Raw genomic sequence first — 17,538 nt, 5'->3', positions numbered from 1 at the left:
TCACATCCACAGCTGTAGTATCAATAAACCATGACATCTTTTCTTTTTGCAGAAGATCATTATATCAGATTATTTAAGCTGTTTTGCTTTCCAACAGCAAAGATTACTAAATCAGTTCTGCCATCTGTAAAGGACAAGGGCTTAATTACAGCAGTCCAACACAACAGATTATCTCTTCACAGTATATCAGCAAACATCTCTCAACTGTGTATTTTAATGTTTGTTTTCTTTTCTCGGGTCTAGTTAGGTACTGGGATGTGATTACATTTTATGACATGCTAGCACAGGAGATGGAATAGATGGAGCTTTATCTGGGTGTTTCAGTTTCCTCTCTCTCCCTAAGGACGTGATGTGGGTGAATGAACTGACATTCTCAAATCTGCCTGTAGGTGTCTGTGTTGTTATGATCTGTTCTTGTGCTCCAGGAATACATTAATAGGCTTATTCTTTTCTCGTCATATAGGCATAACCTCAGCACTCCATACACTACATTTCAGTTATGATCAGACAGACTCAATCACAGTTCTTTGTAGTAGATGGGCTACTTGTTATAAACAAAAATGTAGGAATGCAAAGTATTCAGAACTCAGAATGTTGTGAATTAGATAGTGCTGCCATATAGACTGTGGCAGAAGCCAAGGGCCCTCTGATGAATGAAAACCTTTAGAAGCTGGTAGACAGTTCTGTCAGCTAAACTTTATTTTTTTGACAGTCAAGTGTTTCACAGCTTTTAAGGCTGTTATAGCTTTTTAATGCTGTTCTGTAGTGGAAGGCACTGGTTGCTATTAATGTAGTTCGTGACTTATGCTAAAAAGTGCTGAATGGCGATTACCAAAATTTTAAGCACCTCTCTTACATTACAAAAGAGCTTAACAAAGTTGTCTTTTTCCAAAATTCAGAGTTTAATTATGGTGTTTCATGTACTGCAATGAAGTAAATATTATTACTATGTTACAATTGCAGGCAGACAGAGTATAGTGAACATCATGTTTGGAAAATAACTAATTCAAGTGCAGTAAGTTTTTGTCTTTATGATGCTTTTACACCATGCCTGATACGTTCTCAAGCAGTACTACAAAGTCATACAGGCATTATGACTGAAACCTGTCTGCAAGGTTCATTTAGCAGGACATAGGGTAGGTTAGTTTTCAGGCTATCTGCCCTAGTAGGGGTGCCTTTTATAAGCCTTGTTGTGTTGCTTTCACCACACCCTGAGGTTTGAAGAATAATATACCAATTAGTTTGCCGTTTGCCTCTGTCCAGCAGTGATACAGGACCATCATCGGTAAACCTCGATCTCCTCCATCCACTCACTCAAGATTCCTCCTCTTAACAGAGCACGCGAGTGCTCTGCTCTCACATGGACGGGATTCTGTTCAACAATGACCTCCCTTGATCTGGATGTGAATCCCTTCATAATCATGTGAATCCTTGTAGGGTCACTGAGTGTCAAAGAAGGTTGTAAAGAACTTGGGTCCCCAGGTCTTGTCAAGAAAGGTCCCTGCTTCCCTCTGTGCTTTAATGGATTGCTTACTATGTGGTAACTTGGGTTACCTTTTTTCTTGTTTTTACCATTTTTAAACATTTTTTTTTAGCTTTAGGGCCATGGCTCTGGGTGGCCAGTTATCCTCGTTTCTCTCTGACCTCTTCTGAAGGTGTGTCTGATGGATTAACTGATGGAACAGTAACTCTGGTTGCAGTCATCTGCAATGCAAACTTTGTCATCCAATCCTCCTATGTTTGCCTGCTTGAAAAGTAGATGCCGAACAAGAGGGGCCAGGGACTGTGGCCACACAGGGGCTGACCGCTTGACCGGCTGAGGCTACCCAGCAACTCTAACCCTCTGGGTTTCTGGGTTCTGTCCTTGCAGCAGTTTCTGTGACATCTTGTGACATATTTAATTTTTAAGCTTTTGAGCTTTCTATGATAAGTGAGTGGGGTATTTGTAGTGTTTTGCAAGGTCAAGGTAGGCTGTGTGAACTGCCTTACCCCCTTCTCAATAATCCTGGTGACTGTTTCAAAAAAAAGAAGTCAAAGTCATGATCTGCCCTTGACAAAGCCGAAAATGGTAGGATCAATGTGTCTGTAGGTCCCCCCCATCTCTTTATTATGAGTTCCATTATGATCCTCTCCATAGCTTTGCAGACCAGGTTTGTTAAGCTGGACACCATCCGGTTTTGGGAGACTGCTGTGTCTTAGCTTTGTTTGCAGCAGCAGCCAATCTCTGTGGCATTTGATCATTTTAGTAAACTTTACACTCTGCTGGGATAGATCTGGGAGGCAGATTTCCCAAGGGAGGAGAATTTTCACTGAATTTTGTTGCCTTTTGAGTCCTTTTGTGGAGTTCTTCAGTGTTTTTCCTATCATTGTGGACTAATTCTGAGCAGAGTTCTGATAGAGTTCTTGTGAGATTTTATAACTTTTTTGGTTTTTTTTTTGGGATTTTTTTATTTTGCGGCTTTTCTCTCTTTTTGTGTATGGATGATTTTATGATGGATTTTTTAGCTTTTTGTAGCTTGATTTCTCCTCTTGTTGTATTTTTGATTATTTTGGGGTTGCACAGAGGAGAAAATGCCTCTAAGGGTAAAGGTTGTTTTTGGTTGGGGTTTTAGATTAGGCTGTTGTTTGGTGGAAAGGCACAATATTTATTTTAGGAAGTTTGAGAGTTGCTTTTCCTGGAGGTGCTACTTGACTTGTTGTAAGGTTTTCAAGTTTGAAGAGGTTGAGTGAAGCAATGAACAGGGAGAGTGAAGGATAGGCTGAGATCTCCGGTGGGTGTGAAGTTGGTTTTCCCCAGTTCTTTGTGTGGTCTTTTTACAATTGTTGGGGTTTGGGAGGCTGTGGGAATATGGAGGTGACCCCTTTTATGGTAGCAGATGGTTTACGTGAGGATATATTTCGGTGTCACTAGGGTTTATGGATTGTTTGATGTGTTCTAGTGCTATTTCACCTGTTGTCAGTCTGGTGACCTGTTGTATGTTTTGGAGACAGTTTTGGACTCTCAGGAACCTTTGTAGGTATTGGGGTCTTCTGAATGTGAGAGAGGGTTGCCTGAGTTATGCCACACCAGGGTGTGAGAGCAGCCTAGTAACATTATACATTCCAGTGTCTTCAATGCTTTGTGAAAGTGGTTTCCTGAGTTGTGGGGTGGCCACCAACATGTGACAATGGGTAGAGCCTCCTTGTGTGGGTTAATTGCTATGGATACACCTCTGATGCTTTGTGGAGATATGGAGTCCTGGGGTGTGGGTATGTGAGCTGAATATTGATACACCCCCTTGTTTTCACAATGCAGACAGGGTTTGGGGAGGGAGGAGACCCACTTCGAAAACCTGATTGTTTCTTGCTACTAGGAGATGAGCACCAGGTTTCATTCACAGCTTTTCCATCGATGTTCTTTATACTGGTGAGTTTAGAATTTTGTTTGTGTCCTTGTCTAAAAAGGCATATGTTTTTGCTTTGCCAGTTTTCATTATTGTTCGGGTGGGGGCGGTGGGCGGGGAATTTGAGCTTTGTCTAGCGTGGCAACTCAAGCATGTCATTTCACCTTTGCTTATATCCAGGAAACAGGGGCCACAGGTACAAGCCGTATTTTAAAACTGACATTTTGGCTTTGTAAGCAGGTCATTCAGGCAGTTGAGTAGGATACTGCTCAGGGTCAGGGTCATACCAGTTATTAAAACTGATCATTTGGAAGCTCCTTATGTCTCTTTTCATGTAGTCCAGGAGGATGTCTCAGGTCATTCACACCCGGCATGGACAATGACTGAGTCATACTTGTACTTGCTGTGGAGTGACCTCATGCTAATAAGGAGGAGTGCAATCTCAGGTCCTTCAGGCAGCTTACTGTGACTCTCCTTGTTCAGTCTGGGAGTGGGGACATCAGTGTGTCTCCTATATGGAGTCACCTCCCCGACCGATGTGTTACTGTTGTGTGTTCCTTGTTCAGGGCTGTGAGTGGGACACAGTGCTTCTGACTATTATGTCTTGCTGCTTCTGTTATCTGTGTTTGTGGCAGTTGTTTGGTGTCTTGACTGATTGCTCTTGCTTTTTGATGCCTTTTTGATCAGTGTTATGTCATATGTCTTTGTGTGTTTATGTGTTTGATTTGTAGTTGTGATAGGTTCTATGTGTGATTGCTATTGTGTTGTGTGTGTGGTTGCCTTCCTCTGTTCTCTGGTTGCCAGTCCTGAGTTGGAGTGAGACTGGGTTTGTGCGTTGGGATGTTGTACCACTAAGTCTCGTGATCTGTATGAGGAGTGGTGGAGTGAAGGCTCAAGGCACAGGTATTAATTGCTATTGTAACACTTCCTTCATGTTCTTCTGTCTTGACAGAGGAGGTGGAGTTGTCTGTGTATTGACACCTGACAAGAAATGAAAAAATGAAATTCACAGATTCACTGCCAGCTGAAAAGGACCTATAGCTAGTGGTAAGGGGTTTGAAGCTAGTGAAGTTGACTAATTATATAATATGTAGAGTCTTTTAAAAAATGCTTTAGGAACAAGTGCTAAGAGCTTTACAGAGAGAGAGAGAGACTGTATAATATAGAACAAGTACAGCAGTTCTAAAAAAAATGAAAAATAGTTTAACTGCTGCCTGATTGGCTGGCTGTAAGTGCTCAGGTGGCAACTCCAGGCTAGTACAGTAAAGCAGGCTAGAGTCAGTAGTAGGACAGCACAAACAAGTGGCAAGCCAAATTGGCAATTAAACAGCAAATAATACTAATTTTATTTAAATCAAAATGCAGTTTAAATAAAAAGATAATAAAATGAAATAAAAAAAATGAAAAGCAAAACAAAGCTTGCACTAGGTAAAAAGTAAAAGGATAAAAAACAAAACAAAAGCTTAATTTAATCAGGAAAGCAGTCGCTTTTCAGTTCTCTGTTTTCTACAGGACTGACCAGGGATGTGTGAGCTGGACCATGTGGAGCTCAAAATGAAAAATGCAAGATTTAACCAGAGCCAGAGGAACTTCAGCTAGAAATGGTCAAAATGAAATGACCAATACTACAGATCTTGTGCTGAGGTCACTTCCCCACAAGACAGGGTTATTCATCCAAGGCTCCCCACTCCCACTGGTGAGCTGAAAACCTTCCTTCCTTCTAAAAAGCATGGGCAACACACAACACAGGAACACAACACAGGATACACAGGCCTGCCTGTAAACTGGTCTCTAGTTTTAGGAGAGGCAGGAAAACAAGGAATATTTTTTTTAAATAGAAAAACACAAAAATCAACAGAAAGGGCATAAAGTCATATACACAGTTTAACACTTAGCCAAACAGCCAAACAATTAAAAACAAAAAAAAACAAACTTGATTTAGACTGAATTGAACTTAAAGACTAAAATGTACTTTTATGCAGATAATAAAAAGTAAATAAATAACTAAAAAAATGAGTTAAAGCTCTAGGTAAGCAGTAGTAGTAAAACAAAACAAAAAAAAAGTAGTAGGATACTTAATCAGGAAAGCAGTCACTTTTTTTTTCTCCTTGGTCTTTTTCAGGATCAAGGAGACCATTGGGTTCTGGTCGTACAATAGCTTATATTTTAATGCACAAAAGAGAGAACTCCTGATACAAATGCCTGCATTGCCAAAACATTCTGTTTTTCAGCAGCATACTGGATATTTGGTAAGATATTACCTTTGTCTTACAATTGCATCTCTAGAGTGCCAACATATTCCCAGGTAGCAGTACAAGAACCCTAGTACTTTTACCATGTGCAGTATGTATTTCACTAGTGGAGTAACAAGCATGTTCTTTGTTTTTCAGAAATGTACTTTAGTTATTAAATTGTATATTTGAATGCTAATGTACAGAAATGTCATTGCGTCCTCTTAAGAGTTCCAGGTTATTTTAAGTACTTTAAAATGTACTGCAGTATATCTGCAGGCAGCAAGTTAAATTCTGCATAGAAGTTCCTTATCCAAATTCTGTAAATATTTTTTCTGAAGGAGACAGGATTATGCTTTTGATGATTTGCACATTTTCTTGAGCATTATGACGGCAGTACAACCAGATACTTGCACTACTGTTTTCATGTTTTACATCATGTGTACTTCAAAATAAAAGCGTTAAATAATGTTTGTAGTAGCTTATAGATAAAATAAGGTATAAAAGTACAACTCACTGACTGTAATCTTCCATAGTACTTCCATCAACATTTGAAGCTCCGTTTAAAGATGAACTGTCCACAGTCTGAATATTTCCTTCGCAAGCAGCCTGTGGATACAAAAATAAATTTTCAAAGCAGACAAAGTATTGGGCAGCATGTCTTTGGCTGGCCTTTCTAAGTTAGTCAGTATATTTCCTTTGAAATGTAGAAAAATGTACTTTTATTGAAGAAACACTAGCTGAAAAGAAATACTAGTGATATAGGGCAGAAGCAGCTGCCTGTGTTGATTACACAAGTTCAGAAACACAATGTAGCACACAAGGCTTTGTTTTCAAGGAAGAAGGATCTATCTGAGGAAATGTGCCTCCTTCATATAGAGAAGAACTGATAATAAATGTTTAGCAGTCAGGCTCCAGACTTCTATACAAGATTGCTATTTGTGCAAGCCTATGAGTATATATTTGTGCAAACCTGTAAGTATATATTTGCTTGTGTGTGTATGTGTGTGCACATGTGTGTGACTGTAGGCATTTGAGTGTGAAAGGAGGACAGATGAGATATACTTTGCTGCCTTGATGAGTAAATAAATATCTGAAGAAACTTTAACCAGTGGAAGTGCATGTAGTCTCTCATAACTGATGCAAAAAAGTCATGTCCTTTTCTGCTGAGCTAGTACACTATCATTATGTGAGCTATGGTTCAACAGCTCTCATTGTGTTGCATATATTTAATATACTTTTGATGTATGGTTAATTCCATCATCAAACACAAACAGGATGCTGTTCATGGGCCAAGCAGGCTGGAATGAATGGTGCAAACCAGCAACAAAATGCCTCCCCAAGAAACAGCATTATCCTTAGAATTTATTACACTTTGGTGCCAGAACCAGCAGAAATGTTCCTCTCAGTAAAATGTGATCAGATCTGTAGAAAATACAATTTTTGAGAGGTACCATTAAAATACAGGTGCACATAAAAAATCATTGGGGTCTGCGTGCACTTAAGGGTTTACCATAGTCTAGATTCTGAACTCTTAGAACATTACATAATTCACCTGTATAGCATGTATACGTAAGAAAGCAGTAGGTTACCATATAAACCATTTATTGTAATTTTTCTATGCTAGAACATCTAGGAGGAAAAGTGAGCCATCACTGAAACAAGAGTGCATCATAGTTCATTCCACAGAAAGGGAATTACTACCACTGAACACAGTTCTTTGGTGTGAAAGGGCTATAGGTTCACAGGTAAATACAAAGCTGTCAGTCTGCAAACTACTATAAGCTTAGCCAACAACCATAGGTCAGGATCCAATTTTGTACCTTGTATCTGTGAGATAAAGATCTTATGCATTATGCCAACACCTCCGTAAACAACAGATGGGTGTAGCAATAGTACCCACAGCATTCTGATCTTTTTGCACCAAACACAAATGTGCCACCTGTTGAGCTACACATTACAATTCTGAGCTTGAACAAAAAGCAACTACATTAGTAACATGTCAAGTTTGAAATGCAACATTTCAAGTTTGTCAGGTCTCTCTACTAATAGGCATGTAGTAGTTTTAACTCAATTTAATTAATACACCCAGGATGCTGCACTTGTTACGAACTGTTTGTTTCCTTGACTAGCTTCAGAAGCAAAGTGCTGTCTTGTGGTTCTGTCCCTCCATTCACTTTCACTGATTCTGATTTCACTGCTACAACTATATTCAAGTCATGGTAAAATGAAGGACATTTGTCATTTCCTGCTTTCTTTGAACTTCACTGGCAAAAGTATCAGTTTACCTTCATAGTTATCAACTAGATTTGTGATATTGGCTGTTTTAACATAAGTTTACCATATTTTCTTATTTTAATGTTGAAACATTGCTAATGTAGTTGCTTTTATCCAAGGTCAGAACTGCAGTTCCAGGCCATACTTCCTGTTTAAGGTTTAAAGTTACTTGTCTTTGGCTAATAAATAGTGCTTAAAAAGGTCAGCAGTCTCACAATGTTTCATGGGGTTGGTCATTTTCCTTAGATGCTCTCTTATGTTAAAGCAAAAATAAAACTATTATTGTTATTATTACTACATTTAAAGTATGTTGTTTAACATGCTTTTGGTAAAATTGTTGTCTGCCTGACGCCGTCCTTAACATAATGAAAAAGTGAGAAAGACATGTTTATAGTTGGTAGTTAACAGAGATGATTAGCTGTTAATTAGCTGTTTCCTGTGTTACAGTTTTTGATTCCCTTAGCCTGCTTTTGCGTACTGTGTGATCTTGGGCAAGTCACTTAACCAAACAGTGCTCTAAAGAAATTGAGCTAGAGTCCACAATGGTCTCCTGGACTATATGTCTAGTAACAATCTGTGAATCAAAAGAAATGTTAGGAACCATTGAAGATATGAAGTGGCCATCAGATGAATAAGGCAATCCTATCCTCAGTTAGCCTTCAGCTTTAGAAACTATATTAAAAAACTTGAGACGTATGTTGATGATTCCATTGAAGGAACACTATGAGTTGATGTTATCACTGTAGAGATAAATGGTAGATATAAGAATTAAGTCAGTGGATCTACGCAGCCAAATTGTGCCCTCTGAGTGAAAGTTAGTAACTTTGGATAATAAGGCAAAAATATATATTTTGTGGCACTGCCTTATTTTGAAAAGTGATGATGGATTTGATTGTTTGGGATTTGCTGAAACTAACATAGCACAGTGAACCCCTTTTACAAAAGAAATCATTGTGCACCGAGAAAGACTAGAGATCACAGTCATCTGTAGCAGACAGCATATATGGTTGAACAAGAGCAATATTGGTTCAGAGCATTACCTTATACAAAGAGCCTCAGGTTTTGTCACAGTTGTGGTAGACTGAGAAAAAGTTAATTGTAGAATGAAGGCCAGTATCAGTGAATTGTGATCTAGTAGGCAACAAAAAACTTTCTGTTTTTAGATGTAATCATGGAGTGCATGGAGTTGTAAGCAAAAATACAATTTGGCATTCCCAACAGTGTTATAGGCATCTTATCCATCAGTAATGCAAATTTCCTTCATCCTAATCTCTAATGTGTAGTTTAAGAGGTTCTCTCTACTGGAACTATCTGAGAGAGAAGTCAGTGGCTTCAGTTCTTGTTATAGATGATGATGATGATGATGACTGTGAAGTTCTGGAACTTGGACAGAGAACTGTGTGCCTAAGTCTGGACTAGGAGAGGGTACAAGATGGTCTACTCATTCACAGGTGTGCAGTAGAAGGAAAAAAAATAGCTACCAACCTGAGGAATGTATGGGCATTATTTGTTTGTATGATGTGTATCATAGATCAGTGTTTCTCAAACTTTTCTGATCATGGCCCACTTGGACAAAGCACATAACTTAGTGGCCCACTACACCTTCTATAGCTCACATTTAAAGATAGGTCATACTTTACTGCCACAGGTGAACCTACAAATGCTGCATCAAAGTGTAAATTTGTGGGGTTCACATTTATTGTCAGCTCTGAAATGATTCCAACTAAAAATTAAGTAAAATGAAAATTGGGAGCTGGGATATATACTGTGACTAATACCAAGAAGTGACTTATTTGTAAAGTATATAATCATTTATTCATGGAATTAAGTGGGTACATATGAAAAAAAAGACAATATACTACATGAATTAATGTGAAGAATGACACTGCTTGCTTCAGAAACCAGTAGAAATATTTAATAATGAATAATAAAACAGAACCCATGAGAATACTGAATATCTAGTTGAAATAAACACCAGAGTTTCAGTCACAGAAGATATAACAATAATGCACAGATGCAGAGAAACAGTGCTTAACTAATCTCATTGTATTTTCTGACTGTCTATTTAATTTTACATATAATTCACTACCTTTTCTCCAAAAGTCATCAGTTTTAGGAGGGACTAAGAGTGACAGAGCTAAAATTATAGTCAGAATTAGGGACATCCCTGAAAATCAGGGACAGTTAAAAGGTATGGTATGTAGGGATGTCACTGACACCAGCGTTATGACCGTTCATGAGAAAACTGTATTTACTGCATGACCGGTATATATAAGGCTTATAAGCAATAGTTAATAAAGTTATTGAACAAACACTAATTACAACCAGTCAGTTCAATAGATGACTCCCTCAAGCAATATTATCATTCACATCTTGAGTATTTCACCCATCTCTCTCCTTTCTTTCCTATTTCCATTCTTTCCCTTCCATGGTGGTATTCATAGGTTCATAGGTTCATAGGTTGGTACTAGGCTATCGGCCCTAGGGCCTGTACAAGCCTAGCCATAACAATTCCCTGATTGTTTATACCCATGATGTTTACTTCCCTGGGCCCCTGTCTAGTAGGGTGACTGACATGATTCCCGGGGTGAATTTCCTATCTCCCATTCAATTGTCAAGGTTCCTCTTGAAGGGGGCCAAAGAGGCGCTCTGCTTGACATGTATGGACAGTCTATTCCAGAGTACAGGGAGTCTCTGGGTCAGGAACATATCCCTCCAGCATGTCCTGTTCATTGTGATGATGAGGTTTAGATCCCTGGAGCGCATGACTCTGAGAGATTGGGATTTCTTTAGGTGGAGCATGTCCAGCAGCTCAAGGTTAGATATGGCCTTGTAAGTTAAGCAGAGGTCACCTCTGAACAGGTGATATGCGACAGAGTATAGCTGGAGTTTTTTTAGATGGTCAGCAAAGGGCATCTGCTTTAGGCCTGTGATTCTTTTAGTGAGATATTTCTGTGACCTTTCCAACTGTTGCAGATGTCTTGTGAGGTACATACCAAATGGGGCATTGTACTCTATAATGGGTCTAATGAGGGATGAGTACAGTGGGACAATTAACTCTTTTTTTCTAGATGAAAAGCCCTTAGTGATGAGGTGTGCCACATAGAAGGATTTTCTCACTGTTGTGGTGATGTGGTTATCGAAGGTGAGACCACTGTCCACCTGTGTTCCTAAGTTTCTTATCACACTTTCAGTGTTAAGTGTATTGTCGCCTAGGTGTTAGTTCATGGGTATGTGGTTTTTCCCAAAGGGGATAACTATACATTTCTTGGCATAGAGCTTGAGTCCATGACTCTGGCACCAAGCATCCATTTCTTTGAGGCCCTTTTGTAAGATGTCTACATCATTTGGGGAATTGATAATGGCTCCCAGTTTGCAGTCATCTGCAAACTTTGTTAGCCAGAGTCCCTTAGTGTTGGCCTGTACTTCAAAGAAGTAGATGCCAAACAAGGGCAGTCTCAGGACTGAACCCTGAGGTACTCCACTTGTCACTTGTCTTTAGCTGGATTTAGAATTGGATATTTTTACAGTGTGGGTTCTGTCAGTAAGCCAGTTGGCAACTCATTGAGTGATGTAGGGGCTTATGCCTAGCTTGGTAAGTTTAGCTATGATTCCAGAGTGAGGGATGGTGTCAAAGGCCTTTGCAAGGTCCAGATAGGCTGTTTGGACTGCCTTACCCTTGTCCACAGCTCTAGAGACTGTTTCAAAGAAGTCAATCAGGTTGAGGAGACAAGATCGTCCATTCATGAACATGAACTGGGTGGGGTCCAATGTTTGAATGTTGCCAATGTCCTTGTTTATAAGTTCCATAATAATGCATTCCATGGCCTTGCAGACCAGGCTCGTCAGACTGATGGGGCGGTAGTTCCCGGGATCTGAGGTGGATTCCCCTTTGTAAAGTGGGATGACTGTAGCTGTGTGCCATTCAGTGGGCACAAAGCCTGAGGTGAGGTTGTGGTTGAACATGATGCGTAGGTGAGGTGTCAGTTCATTTTGTAGTTCATGTAGTACACAGCCCAGGATATAATCTGGTCCCATGGATGCTGTATTTTTAGCTTTGGAGAGTGCGTTTTTTACCTATGTGGCTGTGATTACAGGAATTTGGCAATCTTCCGGTATCGGGATGGGCCCTTTATGGGGTGAGGGGGGTGAAGCTGGCACTGAAACAATCTCCCAGGATATTGGCGATATCCTTGGGATCAGTATATTTAATGCCATTCTGTTGTAGCTCAGAGCAGATCTGAGCATTGCCACTTAAATTTTTGACACATGTATAGAATGCCTTGTGGTTGTCTTTTGGAGTCTTTGGCAATTTTAGTTTCGTAACTGGCTTTAGCGGTTTTTATGAGGGATCTCAGCTTTTTGCTGAGGCTGGTAATGGAGTTTTTTACATCCTGAGATTTTTCTTTTTTCTGCAACAGTTTCCTCCTTCTGTTGTATATTTTGTTTATGGCTGGGGACCACCAGATTGTCTTCCTTTTTTTGGAGGAGAGTGTTTTGTTTCTGTTTGGGATGTCACGACTCATGCACAAATGTATGTGCTCGTACAGTGCCTTAGTGTAGGATTCAGCCGTCAAACATTCAGTTCCCTTCTGCATGGGTGTCATGACGTTTGTCACTTCTGATTGAGTAGCATGAAGTTGGCTTTGGCAAAGTTTTTAACAGTGGTTTCCTTATTTGGGGGTGGAGGTGGGATGCGGATGTCAAGGTGATTAGTTTATGGTCAGACCTGACCAACGAGGGGGTGACCAATGGTGTGGAGCATTGATTTCCCATGTTGGTAATGACCAAGTCTAGGATATTTGAGCCCTTTGTGGGACTATGAATTAATTGGTCCAGGGCATTGGAATTAATGAATTCCCAGAATCATTGGGCAAAGGTGTTGGTACCCAAGTTGTTTTCCCAGTTAATTGCGGGGCAGTTTAAATCACCCAGTATTAGGGTGTTTTGTTGTATCTTAATATTTTCCAGTATGTTTAAAAAGGTGTGGTGGGACTCTTGGGGCATGGTGGGGGATCTGTAGCAAGCTACAGTTTGGATTGCAATCTTACCTAGTGTCAGGTGCACCCGGAGGATTTCAGATGCATTATGCTAGGCGACCAGCCTAGAGGTGTGAATATCCTTGGTAAATATGGACACTCCTCCACCTTTTGTGTTTTGGTTCTGGTTTGGTGGCTGAAACGTGTGGTAAGAGTTGTAGCCTGGTATTGCTGGGGTGGTCTCTGGAGCCTTGGACCAGGTCTCAGTTACTGCACAGATATCGATGTTCTCCATTTTTAGGAGTGCCTCGAGAGAGTGCATTCTGAGGTTTAGACTTCTAGAACTGAATAGCATTACCCTCAGATTTTGCATGTTTGTGTCTGTCACGGTGGTTTTGACATTTGAACCTTGCCTAAAAAAGCACTATAGGGGTGGAAAGAGACTTAGCAAGTAATATAAATCCCAGGGGTGACAGGTGCAGACCATCTCAGGCAAAGCATCATAGTTTGTCAATCATGTCATCCCAGGCAGGCAGATACTGGATCCCCTTTGAATGACACCAGAAGCTTAGCCAATTGTTGAAGTCAATCATTTTGTCCTTATACTGTGGTATCATTCTGGGCGAAGGCAGGATGCTTCTCAGGGTTAGGGTCATACCTGCCTGGGCCATAGGGTCTGAGAGCTCTTCCATGTCTCTTATCGTGTAGTCCAGGGAGGTACGTCTCAAGTCATTTACTCCAACATGAACAATAACAGAGTTGTATTTGTACTTGTTGTGGAGTGACCTGAGTGCATGCATTATGTGGCGGATCCTGGCACCTGACAGACAGCTGACCATAATTTTCTCCTTGTTCAGTCTGGTAAATGGGACATCAGTGTACCTGACTATAGAGTCACCTATGACTAAAGTGTTTGGTATGGTGTCTTGCCTTAGGGGCTGTTTTTGGGTGGCACACTGATGTTGTGAGCTATGTGTCACTTGGGTTGTGATTGGTGTTTGTTTGTGTTTCAGCTTCAGAGGTCCTCATTGCTTGGCTAGGTTAATGTTAAGGGCCTCCGCATATATGGGTTTCTTTTTGCTATGTGTGGGTGTTGATGGTGTGGGTTTTGTAGGGCTATGTGTTGCTTGAGGTGTAGTGCAGATGTTTACCTTCTCCTCTTGACTGTCTAGCACAGTCTTGGTTGGAGAGAGCTTTGCTTTCAGTTTGGCTATGTATTTGCATCTCTTGCAGGTTGTAGTGTTTGGTGGTACGAAGAGAGGGTTGTCTGTGTGCATGAAGCAATTGCTACATTGTTCCAATATGCCCAGATTCAACAGGTGGACAGGAGAACTCACCAGAAGCTGACCCTTGGTCATGCCTGGTTAGGTGCTTTTTAATGAAGTGCAAGAGCTGTTTTTCTTTGTTTAGTGCCTACGGTTAATTCCCTTATTGACAGGGGGGGGGTTTAGTGCTTGTTATTATTTTACGGCTTCTTAGTACTTTTTAGCAGTTCTACAGAAAGTGCTAGTCACAAGTGCTACTACTGAAAAACCAGCAAGTTCTAGGGGAAAATTTGAAGTGCAGACTTTCTGGCACCGGGAATACTTTAATCCTAGCCTTGTGACGCTGTGCGGTGTGCAAACCCACAGAAACATGGGTTTTCAACTATGAGTGCACCAATGCCTGTCCATAGTATGGGAAATCACACAGAGCAGGAAGAGCTGCGAAAATGCTGCAAAACCCATGGCTAGGCAGTAATGGTTCAGTTATTGTATTAATGGAAGTGTTAACACAATAAACGGAACCGTTACTGCTTAGCTGTGCTGAAGTTTGTTTTTTGCAGCATTTTCTCACTTAGCATGAAGAGGCCAGGATATTTATTTAATAAGAACATTCAAGGCCCACCAGGAAATACTCGCTGCCCATCAGTGGGCCTCTGAATGCACTTTGAGAAAGGCTGTCATAGTTGATGATTAATTATATAAAGATCATTTCAATTATGATGCTAGGGGTGGAAATCTGTTTGAACGTGCATTCTGTGTGAGACTAAGGGTTGCTGGTTTAAACTGTTTAAGCACTGTATGATAATAGGTAATGTGTACAGCTCTATGGCTGGGTCTCCCTGGACAGTATACTGAACTTGTTATAAAAGATTATTGATTATTATCGAATGAGTATGATTAATGGATATGGATGCTGCAATTGCATGATCAAGTGTGACTTTAAAGGAAGTTTCACACAAGTGCTCGAATGTTTGTTGGTATTAACTTTGAATAATTCAGCATATTATGTAATGACATGTCGACTAAATTGTGTATATACTGTCTATTAATACAGGTTATATAGAGTGCTGTAGTTTTACTGGTTTCAGTGGCAGGAAATTTTGAGGGACTGGAATGAGTGGGTATCTTCTGTACGTTTTTTGACACATTCATAGTCAGAGTTTCACTGTATTTCATGAAGGTACTATGCTAAAAAATCTTGGAAATTAATGGATTCATTTGTGAGCGTGTTTTTCATCTTTCTGATTGAGTTGATGCACCTTGGTGAACTTAACAGGGGGGAGTCTGGCAGTTAGTGTAAACCATTAAGGCTATGAGTTATTAGCAAACTTTTTCCTGTAGTACAGGGCTTAACTCATTCATTCTTCATTTGCCTACTGTAAGACTTTGAAGAAGTCACTTAACTCAACATTGCTTTTGAGCAAAGGAGAATTTGGGCTAAGCTCCTTAATGGTCTATTGGATTACATGCCTGGTAACTACATATGAACCCACAAGGTATGTCTATATTATGATGTGACAAGGGGTTGTGTAGCAACAGGGTGCCTATGAGCCACAATATAGTGGGACTGAAAGCTGTGGACTTTTAATATGTAGTAGATCATTAGTCAAAGTTTATAAGTGAAAGTTCAAATTCTGAAGATGTCATATTATATGAAAAGTATTTTACAAATGGGTGACTGTTATATCATGTTTAAGTGTATGGTTTAATGTTGCAAATGCTCTATATCATGAGATTAATATTACAAGCAATTATGCAGTGTATACCTTAGAATAGGTTTGTAATTATATGTACAGGCTTAAGAAATTAATGTTTTTTAAGATGTATCACAGTTAAAGTATGCTAAGCTTCTTAAAATATATATGACTCCATAACTCTTCGCATTTGTTAATCAATTTTTTGTTTGGGTATAAGTAGTGCTAATGCTTGCGATAATTTTATAATCTCTTTTTGTGTTAGTGCTACAACTGGGTGGTCTGTTTCTATAATGTGAAAACAACATATAGCTCATTTGTATGTTCTTGAACCCATATTCATTTTAGGTAAATATTTCAGGATTTCTTCAGTAGACTGATGCAGGACTCTTAACTGTTAGAATTTCTTCATGATAATGTGGAAGCTTTGAATATTGGTTGGAGTCAACACAAGCAATATGGTATACAATTCTTTTAAAGTTATGCTAGTACCTAAATTAAATCATGATAGCCATGCTCCCTTTTATGGTGTAGTTTCTATCCAGGTTAAGTCATATTTTAAAAATAGATTCTTGAGAATTATTTTGGGTAGAGCCTGAGAAGGTACTGAGAGAAATGGAGTAATAGATTGCTGTTGAAAAAATAAAAATGATATAGGAGGTGAGCTTTTGTTTCTTTGCTTCCCCTCACTGCAGCTGACCATCAACTGACACTAACTCCGCTCCTCACTCACTTCATCTACTGGACTTATATTAGCCTGTTCCAGGCTCAACCAACCCATGTACAAGGCCAGTGAGAACATCAAACACCTGGTACAGCTCTGTACTGCTGGTAAGAAGGGTACTGTAACCACTCACTCCAATCCTCCCCCACCCAATGCCCATACCACTATGCAAACATGGGTTGTATGGGGTACACTAACAGCTTTTTTTCTCTCTGTGCCATAGGACTAAATAGAGGGGGTGACCATTATGCTAGAATGCTCCCTTTTATGGTGTATATTAGGTAATTATATAGGTAATTAAGTTATTCTGAAGACCAGAACTAAGTTGAACAGATTTTTAAAGTTAATAAATATGGCATCTGCTGTGTGTGAATGGTTTGCCACCCTTTTTGTTATTACTGATCAAAGCAAAGTTGGTTTTATGCAAAAAAAAAAAAAAAACATGCTTAAAATAATTACTTTGCAGTGTGTACCTAGGAATAAAAGGCATTTTATTAGGGCAGAATATAGATTACTGCCACTAGAAACAGTGATGTAATAATTTTATTTAGGTAAGAATATAAATGTTTGCATATTGTTTCCCCTTCCCTGTTCACTATTATTCTTCATACAAAGTGGTCTGCATAGACTGCAGATATTGAGACTAAATAGCAAAAATAAATAAAGCAAGGCTTTGGATGGTGCAGTGGTGCAGAGGTTGCATTGTCGCCTCACAGCAAGAGGTTCTCCGGTTCAATTCCTGGCTGGAGTGCCTTCTGTGTGGAGTCTGCATGCCCTGCCTGCATTCATATGGGTTCCCTCTGGGTGCTCTGGTTTCCTTCCACATTCAAAGGCATGCATCTGGAGCATTTCTCCCTGGGGCTCCACTGAAAATTGGCTTTGTTCCAAGTCAAACTTTCCCGATTAACTAGAAGTTATGTATTTACCATAACGTTCCATGTTTGTAGTCCATCTCGCCTATATTCTTGCTGGTTGGGTTTGGAGC

At 39.8% G+C, this 17,538-nt stretch overlaps 1 protein-coding gene across 1 annotated transcript in view; it reads right to left on the bottom strand.

Moving 5' to 3' along the window:
* Window positions 1–17,538, bottom strand: part of WDR17 (WD repeat domain 17) — a 1,021,977-nt gene that overhangs the window by 217,884 nt on the left and 786,555 nt on the right. The window contains exon 20 of the mRNA XM_044062517.1: window positions 6,132–6,223. Within this exon, the coding sequence (XP_043918452.1) occupies window positions 6,132–6,223 (92 nt within the window). The remainder of the gene's footprint in view (window positions 1–6,131; window positions 6,224–17,538) is intronic.

This window comes from Protopterus annectens, chromosome 2.part1 (assembly GCF_019279795.1).
Source record: "Protopterus annectens isolate FY-2018-M chromosome 2.part1, PAN1.0, whole genome shotgun sequence".
Classification (NCBI taxonomy): Eukaryota; Metazoa; Chordata; order Ceratodontiformes; family Protopteridae; genus Protopterus; species Protopterus annectens.
Note: the sequence above shows the minus strand (reverse complement) of the source record. Positions and strands in the feature narration are given on the sequence as shown.